We start from the raw sequence: 20,526 nt of genomic DNA, 5'->3' as shown, positions 1-20,526 counted from the left end.
AACTCTACAAGGTAAATAATATGTCTCTTTTACAGATGAGGAAACGAAGGCTCATTGAGCCTTAGATAGCGTTCCCATGATCCCAGAGATAGAAAATGATGGGGTGAGGATGAAACTCAAGCATTACTAATTAAAAAATTCATCAAATCCCTTTTCATTACATCACACAGTCTCTGCACAAGCCTCCCAATGCCATTTGACATGTTTCTTTCTTAGAATTGCTCTCCTTGTCCATGTGCTGAAACAGGAACACGGATTCCGAGATCCATGCTTTCACTTTTTTATATGCTCAGTAAAAAGCGTGTCGAATTATGTAGCATGATTTTCACTGGACATAATGGGCCCCAATAAATATTTATTCGGTGCAATATTGATTCCAGAGCAATGTTGTTTTCATGCATTTAAAGGACAATGACAACTTAACAAACTGACCCGTGGCATGGTGTGTGTGGGTCGAGTCTTGGGGCAGCTCTGGTTCCCAGGTCTCTACGGTGGCATATCAAAAAGTCAGATGTTTATTCCTGGAATAAACATTCCTCCCAGAAGAGTAGCTCTGAAGCCACACTGGAATTTTCCAAATATAGTATCATTCAGGTGGTCATTTCCTGGGGTGCGTAGGGATCTGAATGCAGATCACGTTTGTGCAAACCTCACTATGTCTTTATACCTGAAAAGTGAACTCAATGTCTCTGCTTCCTTTTAATAGGCATCTCTCTGAGGTCAAGAATTAAGTAATGAACTTTTTCTTCCTTTGGTCACTATCATGAGAACTTGAAGATAAATAAGATTGGTACTGTGCAAAATTCAAAGCAGCAGCTCAGTACGACACGTGCTAATGCATCCTCTATCTGTAATATGCTGTGAAAATTATGTTTCTAATAAAATGCCAATTTAACTAATTTCCAACTAGAAATGCTTCCATCACACAAATTGTATTGAGGCATTGAATAATACATTTTTACTTCACACTGGAATGTCTTTTATTTTTCTCAGAGTTTTCTCATCTTCTCCCCAATAGTTGTGCTTTTTGAACAAAGTAACTTTTTAACATTGTGAGACTTGTGCTTCAACTGGAGATGAAAAATAAGACATACATTATTAAAACATGACTTCTTTGGGGGAAGGTATGGCTCAGTGGTAGAGCATGTGCTTAGCATGCACAAGGTTCTGGGTTCAATCCCCGGTACCTCCATTAATAAATAAACCTACTTCCCTCCCCCTCCAAAAAAAAATGACCTCTTTCTTCACAGATTGAAACCAAAATGAAGGTCTCCTTATCTTAAGTACTCATCACAGGGTCTTCCTTCCTGAAAGACCCCAAGTAGTTGAGGATGAGGTATGCTCTCTGGACACTAGAAAACTGCGCTCTCCCTCCCAGTTTGTATTTCTGTACTCCACACTAGATTCTCCCAAAGGCTGGCAGGGCAAGTTTGAAACAGGACTAACACTCAAGTGGTGCTGGAGGATCCTAGAGTGTAAAAGCAGCCTTCAAGAGCCCATTTCATCTTATAAAAAGACACCGCAGCTCATCCTGCTGGAATCTGGGTTGCCTTCGGAAACTCAGCTCTTTACCTACAGATGTGAAGTCTTGATTGACCTGTCCCGCTTCTACAGCTAATAGAACTGTCAGCTCTCCTGTCACTCAGCCATCACCGGTCCTCAAATATAATAAAGGCCTTGAAAGTAATCTGGAAAGTGAAGCATCCCAAGGGCATCACCTTCTCAAAAAGGAGGCTGCTTGTTGAACTAAATACTCTGCCTCACATGGCTGAATTCACAGCAGAGGGGAGTGAACATGAGACAGCATTGGTTTTTTTCATCAGTGTAATTTTCTTTTCCCTCTCAATGTGTTCATATCACTTCAATCTACGAATGTCCCAAGTGTAGTAACACAAAATTGAACCTGGCAAGGTCAGAAAAGCTAACTCAGAGAAGATTCTGATTCGTGTGTGTGTTGAAGGCTGTGTGTGGGTAACAACAGTTCGTTATAAGGGGAGCTTTGTCTGTCTAAGGGAAAACTAAAACCCGGTTTCAGTCAACTCCATTTATTGAGCCATCAGCATATATTGAGCTCCAGATCTTGATTGGTATCGTTCTCTCTGCTGAGGTGAGAGACAGAAGATGCTCTGACAGAGATTGTTTATGCTCACAAAACATCCATATTCGTCTTTACATTTTCAAAACTCCCTTTCTATTATGTTTGGACCACGTGACTAAGTTCTTACCAATGAGATCTGAGCAGAAATGAGGTAAACCTCATTCAGATATAACCCTTGAAAACATATCGCATGACTCTAGGTTTTTTTCATTCCTGTGTGACCTTGGAGGCCACATGTACCAACTGGCATCACTACAAGGTAGAAGTAACCTGGATTCCTGAGTTTCTGCTTAGAAGAGAATGCCCAGTTGGACTTTTGATTTATTAAGCTATTGAGATATCAGGGTTTGTTTGTTATCACACCATAGACTATCCAAGTTTTTTTTAGTGCTAATTAAAAAAAAATTATTTTTTGTGTTTTATCTGTACAACATTATATTTTGACTTCTGTATACATTACTGCATACTCACTACCAAAGGTTTAATTTTCATCTGTAATCATACCCTTCCCTTCCTCTCTGGTAACCACTACTCTGTTCTCTGTATCTATGTGTTTGTTTTTGTTTGTTTGTTTGTTTATTATATTCTACATACAAGTGAAATCATATGGTATTTGTCTTTCTCCATCTGACTTATTTCATTCAGCATAATACTCTCAAGGCCCATCCATTTTGTTGCAAATGGCAAGATTTTGTTTATTTTTATGACTGAGTAGTCCATTGTATATATGTATCACATCTTCTTTATCCAGTCATCTGTTGATGGACACTTAGGTTTCTTCCATGTCTTGGCTATTGTAAATAATGCTGCTATAGACACTGGGGTACACGTATCTTATCAAATTAGTATTTTCATATTCTTCAGATAAATATCCAGAAGTAGAATAGCTTGATCTTGTATGGAGATTCCTCAAAAATTAAGTGATTTTTAGGGTGTGTTTTCCAGATTGGCAACATGAACATCACCTGGGAACTTACTGGAAATGCATATCCATGAGCTCATCTGAGGTCTACTAAATGAGAAGTTCTAAGGATGGGACCAAAAAAAAAAAAATCTATGTTTTAACCAGCCCTCTAGGTGATTCTGATATATACTAAAACTTTAGAATTGTAGGTCTATACTATTTTGTTGATGTAGACATAATCCTTGATCTCAAGGCTCTCACAGTCTAATAGACAGATGCCCATATATCATAGCCTCTTCTCAATTTTCCCAAGAACCTCTTGCCTTAACATAAATCAGGCTCTTCCCCAAGGACAGGGCATTCCTTGTAGCCATCTCAAAGTGATGCTTTTTATTCTTTTACCACTCACATTTCATACATGAGTATTGGTGACGGAATTGATGTTCTCCTTGCTTCTTTCAACTTAGTACTCCCTTACTCTCTTACAAGAAAAGACTTTTTCTTTAGGGCCATTCTATTCAGCCCTATCACCCACCCTCTCTAATGGTTCATGTCATCTAGAAGCTTCTGGGTCTCTTTCATTTGTTGATGATTTTGGGACCTGAATCACAATCTTTACCTCCACTACAATGATGGATCATATCTATGCACAGTTATGCTTAAGTCTCTGCTAGGTAAAATAAATTCACATATCCTCATAAGCTTTGTTCTATTTCTCTTCTCCCCGTTTACAACCAAATTTCTGGAAGATTTGTCTATAATCATTGCTCCATTCTTTACTCCTCTCAAAACCATTACAGTCTAACTTATGTCCTCTTCAATCCACCTGAATACTTTCTGTGAAGGTCCTGATGGCTTCCATGTAGCTGAATTCAATGGATAATCTTGGAACTCAGTAACCTAATCTGACTCTGATGACCACAGCCTCCTTTTAAAATGATTTCGCCTCTCAGCTGTCCTGCTATCCTCTTTTATCCTTCTGTTTCCATCTTACATTTTCTGGCCAGTTATTCTGTGTTCTTTACACAAATTCATCTCCATCAAAGCACAGTCCTGGGCTTGCTCTCTACCCCCTCTGCACTTTTTTCTCATGCTGTATTCCTTCCCTAAGGAATCTAGATAGAACTGTGGTTTAGTTCCTGTGGATGACCAGATGATTGGCAGTTTATATTTTCATTCAAGATCTCTCTTCTGATTACAGTCCAATATGTCTGACTGCTCACTGACTTCTCTTGGGTACCTGAAACATAACTTAGACTCAACATATCTAACCCTGACCTTAGAATCTGGCCACATACCATCCCCAAACCTGGTCTTCTCTTATCTCAGTGAATGATCATCTCATCAGACCATTTATATATAAGAAAAAAAATTGTCAACCAAAAATTTGATATTGGCTAAAACTACCCTTTAAGAATGAAGGTGAAATTAAGACATTCCCAGATACATGTAAATGAAAGCAGTTTATCACTAGTAGATCTGCTTTACAGATTACTAAAGGAAGTCAGTTATTTCTTTTATGATTCATGCTTTTCATATCCTGTGCAAGAAGTATTTGCCTAATAAAAGATCATAAAATTTGACTCCTATGTTCTCTTTTAGAATTGTTTTAGTTCTAGCTTTAGTGTTTAGGTCTCTGATTCATTTCACATTAATTGTACATAGTAAAGTTTGAGATTTTTTTTTCATATTGAATTGTTTTAGCACTATTTGTTGCTATAACTATATTTTCTCTGTTGAATTACCTTTGCACTTTGGCAGGAAAAATAATCAATTGGCCACATACATGTGGCTCCATTTCTGGACTTTGTATTCAATTTCATTGTTCTCTTTGTTTTTTCTGTGTCAGTACCACACCACCACCTTAATTACTAGTGTGTCCCAGAATTAGGCACTAAAAACCCTCCAATATTGTTCTTTTTCAAAGTCGTTCAGCTGTCCTAGATTCTTTGCATTTCCAGATAGTAAATCTGAGAACTGACTCATCAATTTTTATCAAAATTTTTTTAAAAAGTGGGATTTTGATTATAATTTCATTGAATCTAGAGTTCAATTTGAGCAAAATTGACACTTAATAACATTGAGTCTTCCAATCAATAAACACAATTCTCTCACCATATACTTGGGCCTTCTTCCATTTCTCTCAGAAATGTTATAGCCTTCAGTGTATGAGTCTTGATCATATTTTGATAAATTTATCTCTAAGTATTTCATTTTTTGTGTGTGACTGTAATGTATTTTTAAGTTCCAATTTCTGCTGTTAATTATAAACTATAGAAATATAGTTTAAAAAATATTGACTTTTTATCCTGTGACCTTGCTAAATTTAGCCCTAGTAACTGTTTAGTGGATTCCTTAGGATTTTCTACCTAGATATTCATTTCATCTATGAATAAAAATATTGAGTTTCTTCTTTTCCTTTCTATATATATGCCTTTTTCTTTTTTTCAACTCACAGCACTGAGTAGAGCTTCCAGTATGATCAGTGTGACTACTAGACTGTTGGGGTTCCCCTCCTGATACTACACCCTGGAAACTGCTTTCAGCTAGCAAGCTGGGGTGATTGTAGGGTCCTCATGACTTGTTCCTCTCTTTGGGGTCACAGTTCTGGACTGCTTGATGTCCAATGGCTGAAAATAGTTGTTTCTTCTATTTTGTCTGGTTTTCTGGTTGTTTATGGTGAGAAAGCAATTCTTATAGTAGTTAATATTTCAAAGGCAGTATGCAAGTTCCATCTAAAGGACCTTTTAAACAACCACTTCCATATACTCTGAGATTTATACCTGTATTATGCCATATCACTAAAAAATTATGTACTCATAGAAATTCCTTCATAGGACTGTGATTTGACATTACATCCTCAACATTTTCTGAGGATTGATCTTAGTAATAGTCACACAATGGTTTTTCTCCATTATTTTATCTTTATTTTCTAATAAATTGACTTGTTTTTATCACATATAGATTTATTTTTTTATTTTATGGTAACAACATTTAATATGATATTTATTCTCTTAGCAAAATTTTAATTACCCAATATGGTATTATTAACTCTAGGCCCAGTGCTGTACAGCAGATCTGTAAAGCTGTGTACGGAAGAAATTTTGTTCAATGCCTTATCCTCTAACCATTTCCTTTGAAGTTAGTGATAGGAAACTTGATAACTCTCAAATTACTGCTCTATTTCCTTTTATCATACAGAGAGAAATATACAATGTATGTTTCCTTTCTTCTCTGAGGGCTGTCTAGGGAATCAGATTTTAATTGGGATCTTTGGTATAATGATCTCTTTTGTTTGGAACTACTTTTACCATTGTCGTAATAACTTTATTATTTTATTTCTTTATTGGGAGCCACCTCAAATCCTCTTCAGAAATTGGCAGAATATAAATAAATTTTTAAAAGGTGAGGCTGCATAGCATTTACAAGCATGGACCTTAAAATCAGACATGTAATTGTGTCCTACCTCTTCTGTTTTTTGGCTGTGTGACCTGTAGCAAGTTATTTAACTTCACTGATTTTTCCATTTCTTTATCAGTAAAATGGTGATATTAACATCAATTTTATTGGGTTTCTGGAGATTTGGTTGGTGTCTGGAACACATCATACTAAAAATGACAGAGGGGTTTCTAATGATTATTAGAGAATTTCAGCAGGTCTCATTCTGCCTGAATTTTATTACTGTTCAAATAGATTGTTCATTGCGAATCACAAAATTCTACAAGTCATCTGTCATCATTTTTTTTGACGCCCATTTGTGGTAAGAAATGTAATTCTTGAGGCATTTTGGGTGCATCCTTGAAATACATAATTCCTTCCAGCCCTCAAAATGCTACTCAGGACAAGTAAGACATGTTCTTAAGGTTCTTTGTTGTAAATCCTCCTTGGTTGGTTAGCTGACAGATCTGGAGATTTTTAAATAATTAATTGATAGTTTTTTTCTTCCATTTTTATTGAGCTATAATTGAAATATAGTATTGCATAAATTTCAGGTATACAGCATAAAATATCTGACTTACATACACCATAAAATGATAATCCAGTAAGTTTAGTGAACATCCATCCTCTCATATAGATACAAAATTAGGGAAATAGAAAAAAAATTTTCCTTTGTGATGGGAACTCTTAGGATTTACCTTCTTAACAACTTTCATATGTAACACACAGCAGTGCTGATTATGTTGATCATGTGGTACGTTACATCCATAGTACTTACTGGTCTTATAACTGGAAGTTTCTACCTTTTGAATAACTTCATCCAATTGCCCCTCCCCCAGGCCCTGCCTCTGGTAACCACAAATCTGATTTCTTTTTCTATGGACTTGTTTGTTTATTTTTGAAGTATAATTGATCTATAACACTGTATTAGTTCCTGGTATACAACATATTAAATCAAAAGTTCTATACATTCCAAAATAATCACCATGATCTGCTTAATATGAGCTCTTACTCAAGCTCTGTGTATAATAGTCAAAGTTGGTCCCTAGTAAATGCAAAAGTTGACTGCTCTTAGCTACTTCTCAAATATTTTTATATTTTGGGAAAAAGTATTTGTATGAGTTAAAACATCTGGATACCTAACTCTGAGGAAACATGTAGGTGCTTATACCTCACACCCAGTGGTTTTGTACATAGAAGTACTCAATAAATATTTCCTGAATAAATAAATTAATAGAGTAACAAATACATTTAGATTTACTTACATTTAATCCTTCTAGAATGATCAACATGTGTTGCTATTATGATTCTGGAGTTTTCATAGTAAAAAATTAGAGAAATTTAAACTTGGTCAGTAAATGAGACAGCATCATTCCCTTGAACACTTATTGGACAATTTGGCTCCTCACAGTTCTAATCCTAAGTAGATTTTATTTTTTAAAAAAGAGTAGATTTTATTAAAATTAGTGAATAAAAATAAAATGAGTGAAATAATAAAATTAAAGAGAAGTAATATTTTACCAGCCATCAATTGAAACAAAAATCTGTATCTAATATTTATTAAACTGCCTCAGCCTACCTCTGGATGTGAATGGGGGCCACTTTCTATGACCCTGACTTCTCTTCTGCCCAATTCTTTTTAAAACCTAAGTTCATAATGTGGATTTTCTAACTGAATGAGATTTAAATGTTTTGACCGTGAGGAAGTTCTAAGTCAAATTTTTGACTCTCTTCCTATAAATTGTTCATGTTGCACAGTTTTGCTTGATCAGATTTTTAAAATGCATTTATCATATTGTGTGTGTTGGTAAAATGCCTTACATCCTCTTTTTAAAATACTAAAGTATAAATAGATAAATATTTTCAAAACATGTACTCTTATTCCAGGTGCTGCGTTAGGTATTAGAGACATAAGTCAAAACTTGATTTGTAAAGTATAGGAAAGAACATGGAAGACTAATGAAAATTGGTAAAAATGTCTCCACCCCTTAAATTTATGTCAATTCAAAGAGATAATATGGTAGATTTATGGAACCATAAATTCTTTCATAGATCTAGAAGTAGGAAAGGACTAAAGGGAGTATATAATACAGCTTTTTCCAAATGTGTTCCATGGAACACTGTTGCAGAAGATAGTGGTAGTTTCAAGAAATAAATGAACATTTCCTGTGGTCAAATAATGATGGTGCAATATCAGTGGTGGGTAAAATCGCTGGTGCCTTGACCCAAATCAAGGGAGTGGCTCCAAATGGTAATAGTGGCCATTGTATTCTTCACCATCACACACTTGCAGTAAAACAACAAAAAACAAACAGAAGTCAGTTTACTTAATAATGTCTTCACTGGGGTAGTAAAAATTATTAACATCATTAAATCTTGACTGTTAAGCACACATATTTTTAATAATCTCTGTGGATAAGTGGGAACTCTGCACAAACACTTCTACTGCATGTGAATTAGGACAGTTATTTTGAAGAAAAGGACTTGTAGAGTCGTTTGATTTGTAGCTGAACTAGCCATGTTTTTCCTGGAACACAAGGAAACGTTTCCTTTTCACTTGAAAAAATGATTTAACAAACAAGTGGTGTTGAGGCATGAATATTTAGCTGACACTTAAAAAGAAATGAATGAATTGGTCCTGTCACTTCAACAAACTGATGTCATTTGTTGCCAATGGTAGAACTTGAGCTTTCAAGTGGAAATTTGAATTTTGAAAAACATGTATCTGCCACCATGAGCTTGATAGCTTTCCACTATGTAAAAACTTTTCTGATGAGATTGGTGGTGATATTAATTGATGGGTTTTTTGATATTGTATAATGAAATATGTTAACATTTGGAAGATCCCCATAACTCAGCGAATCAATATGCTCCAAATATTAAAAAATCATGTGTGGGCAAAAGATCCATTCAAAGAGCAAGCTAGATCAATAGATTTTAATGTAACATAGAGTGAAAGTTTATTGATAAGGTTTCTGATTCCATATTGCAGTTAACCTTTCAGAAGTGACCACTTGCTGAGTTTTGGTGTACTATCAAAGAAGGATATTCACAATTGCCTGATAGTGAATACCAGGAATACAGACTCAGAAGAGATTTATTAAAATGTAAGAAAACAATGATACTCTGTTTGCTAAATTTTTCTTATTTTGGAAAATATACTCCCCTAATATATTATTTATGGTGATTTGTAATGGGTATACTATTGTTATTTTTAAATATTTAAGTGAATATATAAAATGACTTAGTTTTAGTTTCTAAAAGAGTAAACATTAATAGAAATAACCAACAAAAACAAAAGCAATTTGTATCCTCAACAATTTTTAAGGATGGAAAAGGGTCTCCTGACAAAAACATTTGGGAACCACTGAACTAGAAGAAACCTCCTGAGATCACATTTAATCCTTTCATTTGCACATCTTCTGTTTGCTAATATGAAAATTAAAACCAGCACTTATACTTCTATGATGTTAAAAATAGCCATAAAGCGACCTTAAAACCAGTATAACTACGAGAAGTATGTCTCTTCCGGTTATTTCTAGGAACAAACATTATGGAGAATGAAAATCCTGAAATGTTATATGTGTTTTATTTTACAAAAATACCTTCTGTTTGTATATCAAATGAGAATTCTCCAAAAAGCTTAATGATATTAACATCAAAATAATGTTACCATACAGATATAAGCTGAGACTCTATGGAGATAGCAGCAAAATAGAAATTCAATAGTAAGGAATACATTCATTATACTTTCCCAAAGGCTTTTTTTTTCCCATAGAATTATGACACTTGACAAATGGCTGCAGGGAGAATGTGCCAAATGAGTTCCCCTGTTGTTTACAGCTTGTCACTTGCAGATGCAATGCACAAAGAAGATGAATGCTTCTTTCCCACTCCAGAGTACCTCTACTCATAAAGGGAAGTTGTTCTCTTCCTATCCCAACAATGATCTGCTTAGATCACTACAATAGATCAATAATGTTGTGGTTGCTTGATAAGTTTATGGAAAAAGAACATGAAAGATGGAGTCCCATTCATGGATTTCCCTGCAAAGAGACCCTGCAGAAGCCAAGGCTAAAGAAGCACTGTTTATGTTTTCTACAGGAGCCACTTTTCTTGTATCCAAATTGCCCTTTTGGTTATAGATTGCCAACTACTAGAGACTTGCTACTCCGAGAATAAGTCACAGACGAGCAGCCTTTGCATCCTCTGAAGCTTTTTATAAATGTAGACTCTTTGGCCCCGTTGTAGACATCCTAAATCAGAATCTGCATTTTAACAAGATTCCTCAGGCTACGTGTATATTTATTCATGTTGGAGAAGTACTGATGTATATCAGATAATCTCAACCATGGTTGCATTTTGAAATCATCTGTGGAGTTTTAAAAAATCCTGATGCTTGGACAACACTGCAGAGCAATTAAATCAGAATCTCTGAGGGTAAGACACTCCATTCAAGAGGAATAAGCCTTCATCAATCCATATTCATAGATGTACCTTTGGATTTATTATGGAAGTCAGTGGGGAAACATACTCCCTTCATTGGGACCTTTTTAAAAAACACCTTTATTGAGGTATAATTGCCATATTAAAAAAAAAAACCAAAACCCTGCTTGTACTTATTTGATAGGTTTTGACATATGCATACACCTATGGAACCAACACCACAATTAAGGTAACAGACATATCCATCAACACTGTAAGTTGTGTGTGTGTGTGTGTGGGGGGGGTAGGAACATGAGATTAACCCTCAACAAATTTTAAGTGTACAACACAGTATTGTTAACCATGGGCATTGTTTTACAAGATATCTCTAGAATGTATTCATGTTGCATAACTGAAACTTCATGCCATTGAACAGCAGCTCTCCATCTTCCCCTACCCCAGCCTCTGGCAACCAATCTATCTTCTGCCTCTAATATTTTGACTGTTTTAGATATCATTTATATGAGATAAGTGGAATCATGCAGTACTTGTCTTTCTGTGATTGGTTTACTTCACTTAACATAATGTCAAAAATCCAGAAATAGCAAAATTAAAACCACCAAATCAATAAAAAGTATTTAGTAAGAGTTCATTTTGCATATAAGAACAGTTCACAAACTGGGAGCTTTCAAATTCAAAGACTAATATGAAGTTCAGGGGCAGGATGTTACAGGATGGCTTAGAAGGTGAAAATGAGGAAGTTGTTTAACCTTTACAATGATTAATTATTACAATGGAGGTTTCCAGGCAGCAAGGGACTGGTTGCAAGTGAGTATCTTACACCATTTTAGGAAGATAACTTAAGTTTCTTTTCTGATTATCAGAAGCATTTACAAAAAGTGGCCCAAGTTAAGTTTCACTTTTTTTGCGGAATAAGCTAAATTAACTTTGATTTAAATGGCTTAAATAGTTTTGTCTGCTCGAGGAATTAAGTCTGGTCTCCATTTTGTATTTAATTTTAGTGATTTTCTCTGGATTCATCTACGTTGTTGCATGCAGAAACATTTCCTTCTTTTTAAAGGCTGAGTAATATTTCTTTGACTGTATACACATTTTCTTTATCCATTCACCTGCTAGTGAACATTTGGGTTGTTTCATATCTTGGCTACTGTGAAGTAATGCTACAATGAACGTGGGAGTGCAGATACCTCTTTGAGATGCTGATTTCAATCTCATGGACATATACACAGAAGTGAGATTGCTGGATCATATGGTAGTTCTATTTTTAATTTTTCGAGGACCCGCCATACTATTTGCCATAGCAGCTGCACTATTTTACATTCCCACCAACAGTTCACAGGGGTTCCAATTTCTCCACACTGTTACCAACAGGATGTTGTTATCTCTTATCTTTTTTATAATAACCATCCTAACTGGTGTGAGGTGATATTCCACTGTGGTTTTCATTTGCATTTTCTGATAATTAGTGATGTTGAACACCTTTTTATTTACCTGTTGGCCATTTGTACACCTTCTTTGAAGAAATGTCTATTCAGGTCCTCTACCCAGTTTTAAATGAGGGTTTTTTTAATTTTTTAATTTTTTTTTTTTTTTTTGCTATTGAGTTGCAGGAGTTTCTTATATATTTTGATATTAACCCCTTATCAGATGTAAGGTTTCCAAATAATTCTGCCATTCTGGAGACTAACTTTTCACTCTGTTGTTTTTTTTTTTTTCCATGAAGAAGCTTTTTAGTTTGATGTAGCTTCACTTATCTGTTTTTGTTTTTGTTGCCTGTTGTTTTGGTGTCAGACCCAAGAAATCACTGCAAAGACCAATGTCAAGGTGTTGTCTTCTATATGTCGTATAATTTCAGGTCTTATATTTAAATCTTTAATCCATTAGGAGTTGATTTCTGTGTATGGTGTAAGATAAGTATCCAATTTCATTCTTTTGCATGTAGATCTTCAGTTTTCCCAACACCATTTGTTGAAGAGATTATTCTTCCCCTCTTGTGTATTTTTGGCACTATATCAATATCAGTTGACCATTTATACTTGGGCTTATTTCTAGGCTCTCTATTCTACTCCATTGGCCTATATGTCTGTTTTTATGCTATACAGTTTGAAGTACTGTAGCTTTGTAATATATTTTAAAATCAGAAAGTGTGATGCCTCCAGCTTTGTTCTTCTTTCTCAAGATCGCTTTAGCGCCTCTGAAGCTTTTGTGGTTCCAAATGAGATTTAAAATTTTTTTAAATTTCTGTAACAAAGTGCCTTTGACATTTTCATGTGGACAGCATTGGTCTGTAGATTGCTTTGGGCAGAATTTTAAACAGTCTCTGTTCTTCCAACATATGAACACAGAAGTCTTCCCACTGATTTGTGTTTTCAATTTTTTTCATCAATGTTTTGTAGTTTTCAGTGTACAAGTCTTTCACATCCTTGGTTAAGTATATTTCTAAGTATTTTATTCTTTTTTTTAAAATGTGATTGTAAAGGGGATTGTCTTCTTAATTTGCTTTTCAGATAGTTTGTTGTTAGTGTATAGAAAAACAACTGATTTTTGTATGTTGATTTTTGTGTCCTACAACTTTACTGAATTCATTTATTAGTTCTAACAACTTTTTGAGTGTGGGAACTTCACAGTTTTCTACATTAAAATCATATCATCTGTGAACAGGGATAATTTTACTTCTTCCTTTCCATCTTTGAATGCCTTTTATTTCTTTTTCTTGTCTAAATGTTCTGGCTAAGACTATGTTGAATAGAATGGAAAAAGTGGGCAACCTTGTCTTGTTCCTGATCTTAAAGAACTTTCATGTTTTTACTGTTGAGCATGATGTTAGCTGTGGGCCAGGTCATATATGATCTTTACTATATTGAGGTGTACTTTTTTCTGTTCCTAATTTGTTATGAGTTTCAATCATGAATGAATATTGAATTTAGTCACAAGCTCTTTCTGCATCTCCTGAAATGATAATATGATTTCTATCATTCATTCTGTTAATGTGGTTTTTCAGATTGATTGATTTGCAGATGTTGGACCATCCTTGCATCCCAGGCGTAAGTTCTGCTTGATCACGGTGTATGATCCTTTTAATATGTTGCTGAACTTGAATTAGTAACATTTATTGAGAATTTTGCATGTGTGTTCATCAGGCCTATAATTTTTTTTCTTGTAGTATTTTTATCTGGCTTTAATATTTGGATAGTGCTGGCCTCATGAAATGAGTTTGGAAGTATGCCCTCCTTTTCAATGTTTTGAAAGAATTTGAGAAGGACTGGTGTTAATTTTTCTTTAAATGTTTGGTGGAATTCATCCTTGAAGCCATTTAATCTTGAGGTTTTCTTTTTTAGGAGGATTTGGTTGTTGATTCAATCTTCTTACTCTTAATTGTTCTAGTTAGATTTTCTATTTCATCGTGATTTAGTCTTGGTAAATTGTATGTGTCTAGGAATTTATTTCTTCTAGGTTATCCAGTTTGTTGTCATATAATTATTCATACTAATTTTTATGATCCTTTATATTTTTCTGGCATCAGTTATAATGTCTCCTTATTCACTTTTTTTTTTTATTAGCAAGATCAACAGCAGTTAAGAGCTCAGCCTTTTATTGAATGTGTTAATAAAGAGGTTTAGTCAAAAAGAGCAAAGCCCATGTCATCATCATTCTCCTCAGATTCTTCTTTCTTTGCTTTCACTTTCTTCTCCTCAGCTGGGGCAGCAGTGGGAGAGGGGTCATGACCTCCTGCTGGTGCAGTACCAGCTGCTGGGGCAGGTCCACCAGCCCCTGCGTTGCAGAGAAGGCTCCCGATGTTGATGTTGGCCAGAGCCTTTGTAAACAAACCTGGCCAGAAAGGTTCAACATTTACACCAGCTGCTTTAATGAGGGCATTGATCTTATCCTCTGTGACCGTCACCTCATCGTCGTGCAGGATCAGGGCCGAGTAGATGCAGGTGAGCTCGGAGACCGAGGCCATGGCTTGGGAGAGTTCCAGGTGGGTGCTGCCAGGCACAGTGTTAGTTGCCAGATGAGTGAGGGCCTCACCCCAACATGGCCTTAGCCTCCTCAGAAGGACCGAGTACCTTGGCAACAGCTGAGGAAAGGGTCTTACTCACTTTTGATTTCATTTATTTGTGTCTTCTTTTTTTCTTATTCTAGCTAAGCGGTTGTTAACATTATTTGTTTTTTAAACTAGCTCTTAGTTTTGTTGATTTTTCTATTGTTTTTCTAGTCTCCATTGTGTTTATTTCTGCTCTAATTTTTCTTATTTCCTTCCTTCTGCTAACTTTGGGCTTAGTTTATTCTATTTTTCTACTTGCATAAGGTGTAAAGTTAGGGGTGTTTTTGAGATACATCTTTTTCAATGTGTACATTTATTGCTATAAACCTCCCTCTTGGGACTATTTTTGTCTCATACCATAAGGCTTGAGATGTTGTATATTTGTTTTCATTTGTCTCAAGACACTTTCTGATTTCCTTTTTGACTTCTGTGACCCATTGTTTCGTCAGGAGTGTGCTGTTAAATTTCCACATGTCTTTGAATTTTCTAATTATCCTCCTGTTATTGATTTCTAATTTCATACTACTGTGGTCAGAGAAGATACTTGGTATGATTTCAGTGTTCTTAAATTTGGTAAGACTTGTTAGATGTCTAACATGTGATCTATCCTGAATAATGTTGTGTGTGTGCTTGAGAAGAATGTGTGTTCTGCTACTATTAGGTGAAATGTTCTGTGTATGTCTGTTGGGTCATTTGGTCTGTAGTGTTCAAGACTGCTGTTTCCTTATTGATTTTCTGTCTGAATGTTTTCTCCATTGTTAATAGTGGTGTACTGAACTCTCCTACTATTATTGTATCACTGTTTTCCCCTTCAGTTCTGTCAATGCTTGTTTTATATATTTAGGTGTTCTGATGTTGGGGGTATATATAATTGTTATGTCTTCCTGACAAATTAATCCTTTTGACATTATATAATGTCCTTCTTTGTCTCTTGGGTCCATTTTTAATTTAAAGTCTATTTTGTCTGATATAAGTATAACTACTTCTCCCTCTTTTGTTTACTGTTTGCATGGAATATCTTTTTCCATTGCCTCATTTTCAGCCCATGTGTGTCCTTAAATATAAAGTGGGTCTCTTGTAGAAAGCATGTCGTTGAGTCTTGTATTTTATCCATTCAGCCACTCTATGTTTTTTGATTGGGGAGTTTAATCCATTTATGTCTAAAGTAAATATTGAGAGGGAAGGAATTCTATTGCAATTTCTGTCTGTCTGGTAGTTCTTTTGTTCCTCTTTTCCTCTCTTGCTATCTTCCTATGTGTTTCATTGATGTTTTATAGTGATATGCTTTGATTCCTTTTTCTTTTGCTTTTCTCTTGCTTTCTTTTTGTGTGTCTTCTGTAGGTATTTTCTGTGTGGTTACTATGAGGCTTCCATAAAACATCCTCTAGTTTTAACAGTCTGCTTTAAGCTGATAATAACATAACCTCAATCACATACAAAAACTCAACACTTTTACTGCCCCCTACACACATACACACATATGCAAACACACTTTATGTTACTGGTGTCACAGTTTACATCTTTTTGTATTGTGCCTCCATTAACACAGAGAAAAATTCCATAGTTAAGAGCTTGGGCTTCAGAGTATGTTGGTTAGAACTGTTTGCAAATAACAGATGCCAACTTAAGCTAGCAGATACCTGTATCCAGATATTCAATTAATTTTACCAGCAACCTCTCCTTCCCTCTCAGTTTTTCTTCCTACAATTTAACTCCATTTGCAGGCATTCTCTCCATTGTACAGCTCTAGGTGTATGTTGTGTATACAGTTAGTGAACCCAGAGTGGAGAGAATGCTCCCATGTTTAGAGGATTCTGACTGGCCTAGCTTGGCTTATATATCAAAATTCCAAGATGGATCTGAAAATTCCCAGGCCCTGATGTATATACCTGTTCCCAGTTATTATACCATGCACTTATCTAGGTGTTGAGGGATTTTACAGACATAACTAAGGTCCCAAATCAGTGATCTTAAGATAGGGAGAATGTCTGGATGGGCCTATTATAACCACAAGAACTCTTTAAATCTGGGTGTAGTGGTCAGAGATGGTGATATCAGAGATTTGAAGTATGAAAATATTCAACACATCAGTGCCAATTTGAAGATGATGAGGTTCGTGTGGCAAGGATTGCAGACAGCCTCCAGGATCTGAGAGTGGCCCGTGGCTATTAGCCAGCAAGGAGTGGAGAACTCAGTCCTGCAAAAGCAAGGAATTAAATTCTGCTAACAAGAATGATTCTAGAAGTAAATTTTCCCCGCAGAGCCTCTAGATGAGAATTGAGCTGGCCAACACCTTGATTTTTGCTTTGTAACTCTGAGCAGAGAATATAGACGTGTTTTGTTTGGACTTACGACCTGCAGAACTGTGAGCTCATAAATTGGTGTTACCTCAAGCATCTAAGTGTGTGGTAGCTTATCATATAGTAATAGAAAGCTAATACAATGTCCATCCCTGAATTGATCATCATGGCCAGAAGGATGGGATTCTTTCACTGGGCAGCATGAGTCACATGTCTAAATCTACGGTGAGAGAGGCTTGGACTGAGTCCTCAGGTGAGAAAGAAGATGGTCAAACAAAACGTAATTCTGTGCAAGTAACTTAACCTTGTTGTGCTTCAGTTTCCTTATCTGTATAATGGGGATGTTAATGAGTACCTACTTCTAGAGTCATTGGTCTGCTCAAATGAGGCAATGCATGACAAGTGCTTAGTGTAGTGCCTGGTTTATCATCTGAGCTCAGTAAATATTAGCATGATTATTATTAATGAAACCTGTGCAGGCACACTTGGCAACATTAGTTACAATATCAAGAGTTGAAGACTAGGGTGAGTTGTCAGCTCCTCTCCAGGTCTTCCCTTCAGCCTGGAAGCATGGTAGCATCAGGGTGCCCTGCTATTAAGTTAGGGCTCATCTCTTTTTATCTGGTACTTTGGTTGGGATTTGGGAGTAGAGAATGAAGAATGAGCAGCAAGGGTTTATAAAAAACAAAGATAAAAGAGCTCCATGATTAAAAGTCCACAAAATGATGGGATTCAAAGAGTTATGGTTTCTTATAAAGAAATATTTTCTTTGGGGATTCATTGTTTCCATGAGTCCCATAATCACTCTTGGAGTGCAAAATGCAATAAGAATTACGTGGGCCAAAGAAGAAGAATGCTGTGTGGACAGACATTCTCTCCAGGAGAGTACATTTTTAATTTAAAACATTAGCATATGCTTGTTCTCTATGAAAGCCCATTGCAGAGAGTCCTGGTTACCACTAATTGATTTAAACCTCAGATCTCAGTAGGAACCCACAGATGTTAACGGCTCACTGATGCACTAAAGCTTCCTAAGTTTCTCACAAAGGTTCAGAATAATTGTAAAATATTTTCTGGAGGTCCATGGATTAGTGAAGTCATTATTTGGGGAAGTGCTGTGAGGCCTGAGCTAATGCTGTAATAAAAGTCTCTGTGGGAAGAGAAAACTTCTGGGTGGGTTTGTGAGTTGTATGGTAAGTGTTCAGCTGAGAAGTATAGCTGATGTTCATGTAGACTCAGCAGAAGAAAGAATTTTGAATTTGTAGAATCTGAAGCTTATAAAATTTGGGGAGGTCCTTTTTAGAAGATTGATCTTAATGAATTACAGTTAGAAAATTGTCCTTTTGGCACAAATGAACTTATTTACAAAACAGAAACAGACTCACAGGCATAGAAAACAAACTTACGGTTGTTGGTGGGGAAGAATGTGGATAGGGATAAATTGGGAGTTCAAGATTTGCAGATGCTAACTGCTATATATAAAATAGATAAACAAGTTTCTAAAAGTTTCTAATGTATAGCACAGGGAACTATATTCAATATCTTGTAGTAACCTTTAATGAAAAAGAATATGAAAAGGAATATAGGTATGTATATGTATGACTGAAACATTATGCTGTACACCAGAAATTGACACAACATTGTAAACTGACTATACTTTAATTTAAAAAAAAAATAAAGAAACACAACCTGCATTTGGAAAAAAAGAAAAGAAGGACTGCACTTTTGCAAATTTTACAAAATCATGCCACCACATGAGAGGGTTACGCAGGGCTCTGGAAATGATGCATGCACATGTAGGGCCCTGAAGTTGAAGCTTCCCTACACTGGGGGTAAATCCACCTCTGTCTGGCAGTGAGATTAAATAATCAAATTTTTATCTAGGCAACATGATCTGGAATTAGGGTCCTGCAGCCTGTTTTCACTTCTTTGACTCCGAACGGTCTCAGGCAATTCACTTGCTCACTTGCAATCTTAGTGTCTTGGTTTGCTCTGGAAAACACGGATATATGTTTTTCTTCTGTCTGTGTTGCTGCAGCAATGACTATTTTTAAGATACTTAAAATGTTTCCTTGGGGAAAAAGTTGTACCAATACACCGTATTACTACATTTTTCATCCTGAATTAATCTTTTGAGTGACCTCAGAGTCAGTGGAGCGAAGGCTCAAATTTAAAATCCTCTTTTCATGTCTTTATGTATCCATCAATATAACAATGGAAGAGAAATAAGCCTTTGTTTTGAAAACCTGTAAAACCTATTTAATAAAAATTGAATATTGTCACTGGACTAAAGTGTTATCAAATACTACCTATTAAAAAGAAAACATAAAAACTCAAGCTTTAAAGCAAGTTTTCTAAGATTACTCCAGCACCAGCTGAATGAAATGTCATTGTAAAAGTGTCTTGGTTAAAGCAAAGCTGAAATACAGTGAACTAAATAGAGATATCAGGCTTCTTCAGCCCGAACACTAATTCTGAAGACACCTGAAGGGTTGGGATGCTTTGCCCTCATAGAGCGAGGATCCCGAATGCTGCTTTTGAGGAAATTTGGCTGCTTTTTTCAGTTTTACCTCAAAGCTCATTGAATTAGTTTTGAGCCTGACTGATACGTGTTCTTCAATTCTTAATAACTCCCTAGTATTAATTGAGAGAAAGATTCTGAAAACTTGGCACTTGTTAAGACCTGGGTGAACACCCCTCACACTGTTTGAGACAGAACTGTTGACTTCTTCCTCTGTGTTCCCATGACATGATCCAATATATTTGTCTTAAAAAAAAAAAAAAAAAAAAAAACTAAAACGAAACCAGCTTGATTTTCCCTTTTGGCCATAGTTTTGGGGCCTGGGCATTAGGATGGTCTCTGCTGGAAATTATACCCCGAGACAAGAATTTGAATGCAAAGGAGGGTGAGGATGTCAGGGAGAGGGGAAGTGTCGGCAGGGTACCTGCTTCTGGGGGATAGTGTAAAATGCCTCTCAGGGTTTAGCTGTCTGAGGGTGAGAAGCTGGCTGGTATCTAACTTCCTGTGTTATTGGCTGAGAGCTTGTTTGCAGGCACTAACTCCCCAGCACCTGCCTCTTACCCATGCATAAACTGTGTGCTCCTGTGGCCAGAGAAGACCATCAGGCAGGTGGAGAGGCACAGGTGCTTGCTGTGGGCAGTTGTGGGCCTGTCTGGGGATCCTGACTGCTGACAGAGAAAGCAGGGTGCCAACAGCCTCTGCCATATTAGGCAAATCACAGTTTCAGTGCTGGAAGGAAACTCTCAGTTCACCCAACAGAATCTACCTTCTTTC

The 20,526-nt window shown here is 36.0% G+C and overlaps 2 protein-coding genes across 2 annotated transcripts in view; one reads left to right on the top strand and one right to left on the bottom strand.

Annotated features, from left to right (window-relative positions):
- UBE3D (ubiquitin protein ligase E3D) overlaps positions 1-20,526 on the top strand; it is a 261,385-nt gene that overhangs the window by 186,476 nt on the left and 54,383 nt on the right. The gene's annotated exons all lie outside the window — the stretch shown is intronic.
- LOC102513045 (60S acidic ribosomal protein P1) lies at positions 14,467-15,075 on the bottom strand. The gene has a single exon (XM_006175505.3). The coding sequence runs from the start codon at positions 14,845-14,847 to the stop codon at positions 14,503-14,505; it is 345 nt and encodes a 114-aa protein (XP_006175567.1). The 5' UTR covers positions 14,848-15,075; the 3' UTR covers positions 14,467-14,502.

Source organism: Camelus ferus, chromosome 8, assembly GCF_009834535.1.
Source record: "Camelus ferus isolate YT-003-E chromosome 8, BCGSAC_Cfer_1.0, whole genome shotgun sequence".
NCBI classification, from domain to species: domain Eukaryota; kingdom Metazoa; phylum Chordata; class Mammalia; order Artiodactyla; family Camelidae; genus Camelus; species Camelus ferus.
This window is presented reverse-complemented; position numbering and strand designations above follow the sequence as displayed.

Coding starts and splice junctions, on each gene's coding strand:
- LOC102513045 (XM_006175505.3), bottom strand. CDS start 14,847: ATGGCCTCGGTCTCCGAGCTCACCTGCATCTACTCGGCCCTGATCCTG.